Source organism: Ostrinia nubilalis, chromosome 15 (assembly GCF_963855985.1).
Source record: "Ostrinia nubilalis chromosome 15, ilOstNubi1.1, whole genome shotgun sequence".
NCBI lineage: Eukaryota > Metazoa > Arthropoda > Insecta > Lepidoptera > Crambidae > Ostrinia > Ostrinia nubilalis.
This window is the reverse complement of record NC_087102.1, coordinates 2,410,431-2,424,517: the sequence shown is the minus strand read 5'-3', so window position 1 is coordinate 2,424,517 and position 14,087 is coordinate 2,410,431. Positions and strand designations below refer to the sequence as shown.

The 14,087-nt window shown below is 35.7% G+C and overlaps 2 protein-coding genes, 1 long non-coding RNA gene and 1 pseudogene across 3 annotated transcripts; 2 read left to right on the top strand and 2 right to left on the bottom strand.

The window, feature by feature from the left end:
- Window positions 1-2,123: 2,123 nt before the first annotated feature.
- Window positions 2,124-3,640, bottom strand: LOC135078600 (uncharacterized; annotated as a pseudogene).
- Window positions 3,641-4,185: 545 nt separating this feature from the next.
- LOC135078599 (uncharacterized) lies at window positions 4,186-7,709 on the top strand. The gene has a single exon (XM_063973129.1). It carries the CDS (start codon window positions 5,820-5,822, stop codon window positions 7,707-7,709), a length of 1,890 nt encoding a protein of 629 aa, XP_063829199.1. The 5' UTR covers window positions 4,186-5,819.
- A 2,267-nt stretch (window positions 7,710-9,976) lies between these two features.
- Window positions 9,977-11,976, bottom strand: LOC135078598 (uncharacterized). Its single transcript, XM_063973128.1, has one exon. It carries the CDS (start codon window positions 11,840-11,842, stop codon window positions 9,977-9,979), a length of 1,866 nt encoding a protein of 621 aa, XP_063829198.1. The 5' UTR covers window positions 11,843-11,976.
- Window positions 11,977-12,329: 353 nt separating this feature from the next.
- On the top strand, window positions 12,330-13,544 carry LOC135078423 (uncharacterized). The gene is made up of 2 exons (XR_010258600.1): window positions 12,330-12,653; window positions 13,059-13,544. It is a non-coding gene; the product is annotated as an uncharacterized LOC135078423 (long non-coding RNA).
- The last annotated feature ends 543 nt before the right edge of the window (window positions 13,545-14,087 follow it).

Sequence of the window (14,087 nt, the reverse complement as noted above, 5' to 3'; positions counted from 1 at the left end):
GTCTATATCAACCCCCATAGGTCCGTTGCGACCTCCATGGAGTCTAAAATGAAAATGAAAGTCTTTGAAATAGAATAGAGAACCAACTTTGTCAACTGAAATCAAATAAAAAACCTTAACTACAAAAAATTACATAGTTAAAACAGATGTGATCAATGATCATGAGTTAAAGAATGTTATTGTTTCACTGTATGTTTTCCAAACAAAATAAAATAAAATAATAAAATAACCCTTTTTTCCCGAGTGCTCTTTTACCCAAACAATCCTATGGGAAGGTTTCCAGCGAAGTGATATAAAATACTTCTTTACCCAGAGGTAGCCTGAAACTTTTTTCACTTTAGAAAAAGTAGCTATGTGCCTATAAAGTTTGAGAAACTTTGATCTAAATGAAGCGGAATCTTTAATTCCAAGTTGCTAATGAATCCCCAAGGAAATCGCAAGCTTACATTTTTTTACGCGGTTTAGGGTTTTGATGAGCGGATATTTTTTATTGCGATTGAAATTTATCTTCAGCAGAAATTATTCCAGTAGTTGAATAACTATGAGCGTCCTAACATTTTTTTCAGCGGGTTACCTACGAGTACAGTGTGCGATTTTATGACTCGATGACGCTCAAAATTCGATCTAAACTGAATCTATTCTTGAGTTAATACTCATAGTGATTGTTAAAATAATTTATTATATTGTTATCCTCAAGCCACAATTTTCACCAATGATACTAGTTAAATAAATCATAAAAAGATTTTGTCTTTCCAGTAAAGGAGTGCAGGTATCCTACTAATATAATAAATGCGAAAGTTTGTATGGATGTCTGGATGTTTGTTACTCTTTCACGCAAAAACTACTGAACGGATTTTCATGAAACTTTGCAGTATTATTGTTTATAACCCAGAATAACAATGATGGCTACCAGAATATCAGTGGTGACTGAGTTTGTTGCGGCGCTTCTTCTCAGCACTTGCCAAATGTTGGTCTCGAAGCGCTGGTAGGGTAAAAAGATTATGAGACATGTAGAGGCTCCTTAAGAGCATATGACGATTTGTAAGAACTATTTATTAGTCTAAACAAATAAAGAAATTTTGACTTTTTTTGACTTTTGGCTATAATTAATGATGATCTGTGACAAATTAAATATCACGTGGATGAAGCCGCGGGCAAAAACTAGTGTAAAAATAAATTTAACGGTTGCAAGGTAAGAGTAATCATACCTGCGAGCTATATTTCATGAAAATAAAATCAAGCTTCATTTTCATAAGATAATAATTCACTCACGCCGTAGTAAAAGTCCGAAAGATAAAATACTGTGTTCGTACATTTCATGATTTATGTGGGAAAGTAGATAACCGGCTATAAAACTTACATAAAAAGGTACTTAACTCTTCGAGTAATTAGGTAATAAATAGGTAGTTTCCAATGTCAACTGGGTGACAAAATATTTATTAATAAAAAAATCCGTTACAGGCATTTTACACAATAATTACACTTTTTATGTTATCTTATTTTTATCTAACATCATCAGCTTCCATATAAACAAAGAAAACAACTATCGGTATTTAAGCTAATAATTATAAAGTTATCCTCCAACTCCTAAGCATTGGTTTGTACCTTTTATCACCAGTACTTAGTTATTTTAAATGCTGATGCTGGCCACTAACAAAGCTTGTGTAATCAAAAATATGAACTACTCATTCATTTACTTGTGATGCGAGAGTACATCATGAGCGGAGCGGTAAGTGTACAATTTGGTGGATACCGCTTTGGGCTTTAGTGAACTTCAAGTAAGTATCAAGTTAATGGTAGAAATACCAGTTTTCCCGGTGTCTAACTTAAGACTATGACATTTAAAATGTTGGACAAGCAATATTAATTTCTATAACTAGCTACAGAATGTCCATATCCGTTTCTGGTAACCGTATTAAACAAGATTTTTAATATCAATTTTATACATATAAGACGTGTCAAAATTAAACCACAAAGTGCAGAAAATTCAAACACCTTATCTAATGTGCAAGACATACAAGTCACTTAGCAATACAGTTATTACGTAAATCACAAAATTGCATCATTATTTCAGTAGTTGTAGACAAAATGTAATGTCATCGATATACTTTTTCTTTATTAAATCAGTCATTGTATTTAAGAACAACTCCTTTCTCACCGTAATTGCGGATCAAATCCCTCTTCGCTGTAATTTCAATGATAAAGACACAAAATGACAGTCCGCAGCCGACCATCCACACATAAAATGCGCCAGCGCTCTGCAGCAGTGTGATACTACACCCCAGCACACAGCTGTAACTGGAGCTTAGCATCTTCTTATTTGCGCTCTCTGCCTTCGCCTTCATCAGTATTCCCAGAGCTTCGGCGTACAATCGATCACCAATTCCAGACTCTCGTAATGACACCATCAATCTCTGGAAATGATATACTATAGGCAAATCCTTTCTAAGCAACATCTCATGATAAACGGTCAACAAATTCTCATTCACTCTTAGGACTATTGCTTCACCCTTTACTGCAGTATCGGCCTGTAGCGTTAAAAATGAAGAGTCAATAACCACCGTCACTCCGTTATACTCCAAAGATTTTATTTCACAATCATGAATCGACTCGCAAATCTTGGATGTATTCGCAAATTTAATGTAATAAGTATCCTGTATAAAATACTTATACCTCTCCATCAAATATAGCGGCAACCCCGACTGTACTATCGCCGTGGTTGTCTTATAAGTCGTTGGTGGTGAAACGATTGTTAGAAATGAGTACATCTGTATACTCACATACGCTGACAAATATATACACAGGATAGAGTAAAATATATTCAAAATTTTCTGTTTGAATGTAGTCCCTTCATGTATAGAGGACGTCCCAGTAAGAGCTCCCAGTTATCCAGCAGCAACCTTCCTATTGACACCGGTTTTCTGTCAAATATGCTGAAAAATTTCCAAATGAAGGAGTACACAAAATAAAAAACAACAAAAATATAGAGTCCGTTCACCTTTTTGATTAAATCCTGCCATGATCGGGAGTCTCTCTTGGCTGTGTATATCCAGATAAACGCCTGTCTGCTATACACTCCTGAATATTCTACCACGTCTCCATAAATCCTGTAAAGGCCTCCGGCACACAAATCAAAGGTACCGTTCAGAAGGTAATTTAAAAAATCATTATCAAATTCTGTAGAAATAAAATAAAAATCTAGAGTAAAATTAAATTTCTGAGCCATTATTTTCAATGTTTCCAAGTCCGATCCATGGATTTCGTTTTCTTCTATATGTTTGTATTTTTGCAACTCACTTTTGTTCGTTATTGTTGAAAATGGAAAAAGTGCTGCCATTCCGACTTTAAAAGGGCATTTCATGAGGTTTTGGAGCTTTTTTGATGGGAACGCATTGAAATTCTCTTTAGAACTGCAAGATGACAAAATAGTTGGTGGTAATTCCTGTCGTGCAGTGCAGGAAGATGAATCCATTTCTGGCATAAATGTGAATACGTTGTAGTTCTCAGTATTTTTTGCAATGAATGTGACGTCATACACACTTACATTTAGACTAAACTTTTGAAATATCGTTTCACATAAATTAGTGGAATAATTAAATATGATGAGTAGGTATTTAACTTCTCCTTCAGTGGTCCTCATTTTAAAGTTCGATAATGTTTCGCAATCATCAACATAATGAACCGATAAAATGTGCCCTTCTTGCATGTATATTGATGTCATGTTAAAATCTTGAGCAATAACTCTTGGTATGTTACGATTCACAAGTTCTTTTGCTAATTCCTCGTCAAATTCATCTTTGATTATATCTTCTTCACTAGGGTCATTGTGATTCATAAGAATAGTTGGTGTTGAAATGAAGTTTGTATTGATTATATTCAAAACACATGTAGCTAATATTGTAACATCATCGTGGTGATCTTGAATTCGGTCCATGATGTTAGTAGTATTAATTGAATTTTGCATGCAAATGGATAAATGAGGTAAAATGACTAAAATTATAAATACCATTTTGTGGTTTTAAGAACTTTAGACGTCGTGTGACTTTTCGTCTACTTCCTAATGACTCAAAAACTGTTCTGAAACTCGGACACCAAAAGTAAATTGTGTATGCTGTAGAATTTAACAAGCATTTATCGCCTTTAAGTCAAATACTGTAATTAACCTGAAATTTCTTAGCCGTAAACATACGCTGGTAATTAAAATAAAATGAAAAGCATGTACGATTGTGACATATATGATGTGTTTTGACTTTAGTATGATAGTGAACAGAAGGACCCAAGTTAAACATTCGAATAATATTGCAAGTGGTCTATGAGATAAAAAGTTTGGGGAACTTTGATCTAAATGAAGCGGAATCTTTAATTCCGAGTTGCTAATGAATCCCCAAGGAAATCGCAAGCTTACATTTTTTACCGCCGATTTAAGGGGTTGGGGTTTTGTTGAGCGGATAATTTTTATTGCGATTGAAATTCAAATCTTCAGCAGAAATGATACTAGTGGTTAAAAATAACTTTGACAGTTATATTTTGTCATCGGGTTACAGTGTCAAATTTTTTTAGACCGTAATCACAATATAAAACAAAGTCGCTTTCCGCTAGCTGTCCTTATAATATCTGCTTAGATCTTTAGAACTACGAAACGGACATTGATGCAGTTTTTTAATAAATAGAGCGACTCTAGAGGAAGGTTTATAGGTAGGTAAGACATGCAAATTATAGAAGAGAAAAGCCGGGAAATAATTCCGTAGCAAACAGTTTTTGTGTTAATTAATTAAGCGTTAATTACGAATTATATAAGCAATGCCGCGGGCGATTGTTGGTTCGATAATTCAATACGGACGAACTTTCGGTTCAAACAACTCATTAGAAAGTATCACGTTTTTCCATTAAACCGACCATGTAAATAAATTCTTTCAGTGCCTTTATCGGTGATGATAAACATTGTGTGTGACAAGCTGTCTATTGCTACATCATCATCATCATCATCATTTCAGCCATAGGACGTCCACTGCTGAACATAGGCCTCCCCCAATGCTTTCCATGTTGATCGATTGGTAGCGGCCTGCGTCCAGCGCTTCTCTGCTACCTTTACGATGTCGTCGGTCCACCTTGTAGGTGGTATTGCTACATAGACGTACCATAAATGTTGTGCTACACAATGTTTTTTGAAGTGGTAGTAGACCTGACAAAGATAGAGTCCTGCAGTCTCGGAATGATTATGGTGAGACACCAATATCGTGATTTGGTCATTGTGATTGATAAAAACCTTTACAATACTCATTAACCAACCGAATGCGCTGAGATTCCAGAAAAAATGGCGAAAGTAAATATTGTCACCCGTATTCACAAACGATACCTACTTGCGTAAGTGAAGCAGCAAATAGAACGCACAGCGTTGAATAGAGCTCTGTGATTGGTTCGTGTGTCACCATGTGCGTCCACGCGCACTGTGAGACCTCATAGTAATGTTTGTGAATATAGACGTAATGTATAGGCATACAAAAGGTAATGCAAGGAATATTTTTGCCGAAGTGGGCGTTAGTAGTAGTGCCGCAGTTTTCAAAACTATTGCAGCTATTATTTTATACGCTTTTTATTTTATTTTTATTACCAGCGCATGTTTACGACTAAGAAATTTCAGGTTAATTACAGTTGATAATAGTTCTAAAAAGGCGGTAAATGGTTCTTGCATACTTTTACCATATGCTTACCTACATAACTTTTCACATTTGGTGTCAGATAGTTCCAGTGCAGTTTTTGAGTCGTTAGGAAGTATAGATGGAAACACACACAACGTCTTTAATTCTTAAAACCCCAAAATGATGTTTATAATATTAATGATAATGTTACCTAAATCCATTTGCATGCAAAATGCAATTAATACCACTAATATCATGGACCAAATTCAAGATGACCACGATGATGTAACTATATTAACTGAGTGCGTTTTAAATTTAATTAATACACACTTCATTTCAACGCCAACTATTCTTATGAATCACGATATCCCAAATGAAGAAGATACGATCAAAGATGAATTTGACAAGGAATTAGCAAAAGAACTTATGAATATCAATATACCAAGAGTCATTGCTCAAGATTTTGATATGACATCAATATACATGCAAGAAGGGCACATTTTATCGGTTCATTATGTAGATGACTGCGAAACATTATCGAACTTTAAAATGAGGACCACTGAAGGAGAAATTAAATACCTACTCATCGTATTTCATTATTCCAAAAAAATATGTGAAACAACATTTCAAAAGTTTAGTCTAAATATAAGTGTGTTTGACGTCACATTCATTGCAAAAAATACTGAGAACTACAACGTATTCACGTTTATGCCAGAAATGGATTCATCTTCCTGCACGGTACGACAGGAACTGCTACCAACTATTTTGTCATCTTGCAGTTCTATAGAGAATCACAACGCTTTCCCATCAAAAAAGCTCCAAAACTTCATGAAATGCCCTTTTAGAGTCGGAATAGCACAATTTTTTCCATTTTCAACTATAACAAACAAAAGTGCGTTGTATAAATACAAACATATAGAAGAAAATGAAATCCATGGATCGGACTTGGAAATATTGAAAATTATGGCTGAGAAATTTAATTTAACTCTCGAATTTTATTTCATTACTACTAAATTCGACAGACGTTTTTTAAATTTCATTTTGAATGGTACCCTTGATTTGTGTGCCGGAGGCCTTTACAGGTCTTATCAAGACGCGGTAGCATATTCAGGAGTGTATAGCAGACAGGCGTTTATCTGGATATACGCAGCCAAGAGAGACTCCCGATCATGGCAGGATTTAATCAAAAAGGCGAATGGTCTCTATATTTTTGTAGTTTTTTATTTTGTGTACTCCTTCATTTGGAAATTTTTCAGCATATTTGACAGAAAACCGGTGCCATTAGGAAGGTTGCTGCTGGATAACTGGGGAGCTCTTACTGGGACATCCTCTATACATGAAGGGACTACATTCAAACAGAAAATTTTGAATATATTTTACTCTATCCTGTGTATATATTTGTCAGCGTATGTGAGTATACAGATGTACTCATTTCTAACAATCGTTTCACCACCAACGACTTATAAGACAACCACTGCGATAGTACAGTCGGGTTTGCAGCTGTATTTGATGGAGAGATTTAAGGAGGATTTTATAAACGATACTTATTACATTACATTCGCGAATACGTCCAAGATTTGCGATTCAATTAATGATTGTGAAATGAAGACTTTGGAGTATAACGGAGTGACGGTGGTTATTGATTCTTTATTCTTAAAACTACAGGCCGATACTGCAGTGAATGGTGAAGCAATAGTCCTGAGAGTGAATGAGAATTTGTTGACTGTGTATCATGAGATGTTGATTAGAAAGGATTTGCCTATAGTATATCGTTTCCAGAGATTGATGGCGTCATTAAGAGAGTCTGGGATTGGCGATCGACTGTACGCTGAAGCTCTGGGAAAACTGATGAAGGCGAAGGCAGAGAGCGCAAATAAGAAGATGCTAAGCTCCAGTTACAGCTGTGTGCTGGGGTGTAGTATCACACTGCTGCAGAGCGCTGGCGCATTTTATGTGTGGATGGTCGGCTGCGGACTGTCATTTTGTGTCTTCATCATTGAAATTACAGCGAAGAGGGATTTGATCCGCAATTACGGTGAGAATGGAGTTGTTCTAATATACAATGACTGATTTAATAGAGAAAACTAGAAATTAGAGTTAGTTGCAATTTTGTGATTTACGTAATAATTGTATTGCTACGTGGTTTGTGCAATATTTTATAATAAAGTATGGTGATGCTTGTATTTGCTCCATTTTGTCATTTAATTTTAACACTTGTAGGTGTGTAAAAATACAATAAAAATATCACCATGTACAGAAACGTCATCAGTAATAGATTTATGTATAGAAATGCAAGAAGTGTACAGTCGCCGTCAGATATATTGGAGCAGACAAAGGGACCAAATGCTTCTGAACAGTTTAAAATGTCACTATGTTCCATACACTACAAGTTACCAATAATATCCGAACACTCATAACGTCAAGTGTATCTACGCAGCTGGGTAAATGAGATACATGACGTGCGTGACACACATACCTGTTAGATCCTGTATACAGATTATTTTCGTTCGTTTGTTCGTTTCAGCCAAATGACGTCCACTGCTGGACAAAGGCCTCCTCCAAGGTTTTCCACAATGCACGGTCCTACGCTGCCCGCATCCAGGCTCTTCCCGCGACCTTTACCAGATCGTCGGTCCACCTAGTAGGAGGCTTGCCCACGCTACGTTTTCCAGCCCGTGGTCGCCACTCGAGAACTTTTCTGCCCCAACGGCCATCGTCTCTACGAGCTATGTGCCCCGCCCACTGCCACTTGATTTTAGCAATTCTGCGAACTATGTCACTTTGATATTAGATATCACTAAATTATTTTAATGTAAACCTTATAAAAGAAAATATATACTATGGAACTTATTGACATTTTAAACTGTTCAGAAGTATTTGGTCACTTTGCCTGCTCCAATATATCTGACGGCGACTGTACCTTTATTAACATGCTTGTAATTAATAAATATTTTGACGCCCAGTCGAAATTGCAGGTACGAGTATTATTACTTTGTTATTTTGTTAACTATGTACTTATCTAACCTAATGAGGGTTTTCCCGAATGAAAGATCCGCTAGATGGCGGGACGTGGATGTGGGGTCTGACTGCTGCGTGATTGGTGGATTTTGACATTTATCTGTCAATGTCATGTCAAAAATAACCAATCATGTAGCATTTGGACCTCGCGTCTACGTATTGCCATCTGGCGGATTTTTCATTCGCGAAAACCCTCATTACTCGTAGTGTTTAGTACTTTCTTACCCGACTGCGCCAGAAGGAGGGTTATGTTTTTATGAAAGTTTTACAGCCTGTTATCTACTTTCCCACATAAATCATGAAATGTACGAACACAGTATTTTATCTTTCGGACTTTTACTACGGCGTGAGTGAATTATTATCTTATGAAAATGAAGCTTGATTTTATTTTCATGAAATATAGCTCGCAGGTATGATTACTCTTACCTTGCAACCGTTAAATTTATTTTTACACTAGCTTTCGGTCCGCGGCTTCGCCCGCGTGTAATTTTGTCTGTCACTGAAAAACTTCATCGCGCGCGTCCCTGTTTCAAAAACCGGGATAAAAACTATCCTATGTCCTTTTCCGGGACTCAAACTATCTCTATGCCAAATGTCATCAAAATCGGTTCAGTGGTTTAGGCGTGAAAGCAAGACAGACAGACAGAGCTACTTTCGCATTTATAATATTAGTATAGATCAAATTTGAAAATTGTGGCATAAGTATAACGATATTATGGTAACCTAAAAGAGTGTTTGTGGACTAGTGTCGTATTAATAACTTAATATTTAAAAGGATGGAGTCCATTAATGACGAATCTTCTAATTTTATCTTTGTTTATATACTACAGAATTACGGATGTATACTAGTTGATACGTTGTACTGTCCTGACAGCAATGAATCAAACAGTACCCCAATAGACAGCAGTAAACTCACGGTACTGTAACACAATATTACTAAAGGAAAATAAAAATATGTTTTTGTAGCTGACAAAAGGAGTAATTTTTCATGTAACGCCAGTAATTAAAATTGTGTAAATATTTTTAAAATTTAAAAAGATACAATATATTTCACAGGCTTGAATTGTTTATTATAAAATAATATCAGTATTGTAAGTACTTATTCCTAGGTATAATTTTATAATAATTGAAATCACACATAACTTGCAGTTAGAAGCTGTATTATTATTACACACAAACATTAAAAAACATTGAATTCAGATGTAAACTATGTAATTTGCTGAGTAATAAATAAGTGCATTAAAACAGTTCAAATTGTGCGTTATCATTTTACGACTCTCTTAAACTTTAGGATGTGTGAATATTACTTCCAGATGTAATTAAATATTCTTTTTGGCCAAGATTTCAATAATAAAGGCGCAAAAGGAGAACACACAGCCTAACATCCAGGCATAAAATGTACCAACACTCTGTTTCAATGTAATGCTACATCCCACTCCACAACTGTAGCTGTAACTCATCATGTTCTTACTAGCACTTTTAGATTTTGCTGTAGTTAGTATACCTATTGCTTCGCGTATCAACCGGTCACTTATCCCTGAATTTAAAAGTATTGAGGTAATCTTCTGGAATCTCTTTACGATGTAAATATCTTTTCGAAGAAGCATCTCATGGTATATTGTTAACATATTCTCATTTGCTCTTAAAGTAGTTGCCTCATCGTTAACAGCAGTTTTTGCTTGCAGCTCTGTGAACATATCATCTAAAACGAGAGTCATCCCATTGAATTTCAAACTCATTTCTTCACAATCATAAAAGGATTCACAATCTTCTGCTGTCTCAGCAAACGCATGATAAGATTCATCATTTATGAAATATTTTAATAAAGGCACCAAATACGGCTGCAAGCCTGATTCCATGATATCCGCGTTGGTCTTATACATAGTTGGTGGCGATAGGATAGTTAGAAACGAATACATCTGTACACTTACATACGCTGACAGATGAATACACATAATCAAATATACGAATTGCAAGATCTTCTGTTTTAAAGTTTTACCTTCTTCAAGCGAAGAGGTACCAATGAGAGCTCCAAAAGCGTATAACAACATTCTTCCCATAGGAATGTCTTGCTTGTCAAACATGCACATCAATTTCCAAATGGAACAGAAGATGGCATAGAATATCACGAATATGTATACTCCGTTTACATTTCTGATTAAGACTTTCCATGACCGCTTATCCCGCTTTACTGAGTACATCCAGACAACTGCTTGTCTTCCATAAACTCCTGAATAGTCAACTAAGTTATCATAGACCCTGTAAAGACCACCAGCGCAAATATCGAGACTCCCATTGATTAAAGAAGCCAAAAAAGAATTATCTAAGAAAGGATTTTCTTCATATCTGTGAATGTAGTAAAATTGTGGGGTAAAATTGAAGTATTCGGCCATGATTCTCAATGTTTCCACATCAGACCCGTAAAAAGCATCTTCATGTAACCGATCGTTTGTCATCATTGAACTCTTATTTGCAATTGTTGCGAATGGATAAAGTGATGCTATTCCTAATTTCAGAGGACATTTCATGTAGTTATTAGGCTTTTTATCTGGAAAGGCATTGAATCTTTCAGTAGAACTACATATAGATAGAAAGAATGGTACTAAATTACGATGTAGTTCACAAGTAGTTTCATTTATTTGCGGTATAAAAGTAACTACTTCAATCACATCATCTGCGTTTTTGGTGATATATGTAACGTCATACATGCTTAAATTTTGACCAACTTCTCGAAGTTTGTGATCACAATGTTCGTCAGAGTAATCAACTATAATAAACAGATATTTTACATGATTTTCAATATCAGTTTGTGACTCAGTCAATATGTCACAACTGGTAATATATTTTATCCTCAAGATGGTCCCTTCTTGCACGTATATTTTATTTGTATCAATGTGATCTTGGGAAACAATCGGAGTGCGCCGTCTGCCGAATTCTTTCAGTATTTTCTCATCGAATTCACGTTTGTTTACTGTATCGTTCGGGATGTTTTGGTTAGCAATTATTGTTGGTGTATTATAAATAAAATTCGTGTCAATAATTTTGAATATACAATCAACTAACACGTCATGTTTACTTGTATCAATATCATTAAAATTATTCATTATCTCAGTTTCTGTTATTTGCTGCTTGGCAAAAGTTTGTTTAAGTAAAAATATAAATATTACCACTTTAGCGACATGCATGTTCTTTTAAATATTAGTGACTTATTTCTTGAAATTTATATTATTCTTAAGAAGGTATTTTATTTTATGTAAGTACCTAGGTGATATCAATGTTTAAGTGGAAAAGGAACGTAAGAGAATGAACAGAAATTCATTCCATAAAACAGAACAATTAAAAACCTACGCAACATCATAATTATATCGTTTTAAACACTATCATTTGCCGCTCGATTCCATTGAAGCTACAACATAGAAGTAATGGTTTTAAGTAATACATTTTGTGTTTTTATGTCTTCCTTACAAATTATTATGTAGTATTTAAATAGGGTACCTACATCAAGGGATTTTTATTATCTTCAAAAAAGGGCAGGCCTCATTAAAAAAAAATGTAACCCCTGACATTTTGAATTTTGAAGGAAAATTTTTGTAAGATATAGTAATAGTTCATAGTAATCATAACGGTAAATTACGGAATCCTCTGGGTGTAAGTCTGACTCGCTCTTAGCCAGTTTAATTTGCTTTTAGGCATATTATTCGCCACTACGGAATCCTAAATGTTTTTAACTCGACTCAATCACAATTTTTTCACGAATAAAATACACTGACACCAATAACCTTCATTCAAAGTAAAATAACGCCTCAAACAAAGCAGGTACGTAGTAAAATAACATTATGATTTCTGTCGAACGTAAATATGATTATTATCGTAACAAACATTAAAGGAAATGGAATCTGTGATAAGACCCGTTCAATTTCAGTACTTCGCGCGTTCACAAAATGGCCAGACCCACTCGGAAAATACGTTTTTGTAACTGGATGTTTTTAATTTCATGTAAGAATATATTTTGAGATTCGTGAACTGGACTGACCAAATTACCTATCACTTTGTATACGAGTATTTGTTTAACAAAATCTTTTCATTTTCATCGGTTATTCCCAGTTGCCCCCACCGGCATCGCCCCCGCTGGGGGCAACTGGGAATTCGTAAAAAATAATGTCCCAGTTGCCCACATGCCTCCTTTGAAGGGGCAACTGAGAATATAATTTAAAAATTTTGAAACGTCCCAGTCTCCACTTGCCGTCATAGATACTGAAAACTGCTGTGACATTGATATTTGTATTGAAACAAAATTAAACGAAATAACTGGTTTTCAGTGGCTTATATAAATGCAGTCATAAATTCATTCGTCTGCCAATAGAACTAGGTAAGGCTTACTGACGTTAATTTACTTTGCAGTTTACCCCATAACTCAATCGGGTCCCGCCGTCCCCATAGACATAGTGACGGAAAAAGTGACAGGAGACGTCACCTTAAACCCTGCTGTCATCCAGCTCATCCCGGACAAGGAGCCACTGATATCCAGGAGGTACCGTCGACCGTGGTGGAAGCCACCTACCACGAAGAGATACGCCCTGTTCCTCAAATACTATGACAGTGGATATCAGGAGTACTACGATTTCCCGTTCGTGACAATCAGGCCGAAGTACCCAGTTCCAGGGGTGGAGTTCGGCATCCAGCTGGCTAAAGCTCAGATACCCCCACTGTTGCTGAAAATGGCCGTTGGCGGCCCACGCCGAATGCCCAAACCAGGGGGCACGTTCAAACCTCCTCACCTCATACATATTCCTGAAGAGATTGAAAACTACACTCATGTTAACTTCCATTATAATCGAAGAGAAAAAGACTTTGAGATTTATAATCAATAATAAGACAACAGATTTACTTACATAAAGTACGGCCAACGAGAAGCGATACCAAATGTAAACAAACCCAATGTCATGGTCATTTGGAATAGCAGGGGTTTGACTTTGACATATTTTAGCGGGAGAACGAGACATTACGACAAATACACAAGATGGGAAGAGACAGAATAGATTGTCAGTTCGACAGTCGAATCGACCTTTTGTATCGCTGCTAGTTGGCCGTACTTTAGTTTTTTTTTTCCATCGACAGTCTTTTACCATTTTTAACCAGTCTATAAAGGGCGAGTAGTTATTATACTGAGTAAACATATTCATAGACCTTACCAACAAATAGAATTAAAGTAAGTAAGTAGTAAGCAAAACTTTCATTTCGAAAAAACAGATTCATACAAATTCTACATAGAAGATCTTTTAAAAAGTTTAATTAAAAGATATCTGAGTTACTTCAAAGCCAATGGGGCGAAGAGATCTCCCACAAATAATGATGCTAAAGTGTCGATAGGTTCGATATAAATTAAGTAGTGTTGCAACAGAACTCTGCTTCCGCTTCCGCAACTGCAGA

Bases quoted from the DNA above. Each gene is read 5' to 3' on its own strand.
- LOC135078599 (XM_063973129.1), top strand. From the start codon at position 5,820: ATGATGTTTATAATATTAATGATAATGTTACCTAAATCCATTTGCATG.
- LOC135078598 (XM_063973128.1), bottom strand. From the start codon at position 11,842: ATGCATGTCGCTAAAGTGGTAATATTTATATTTTTACTTAAACAAACT.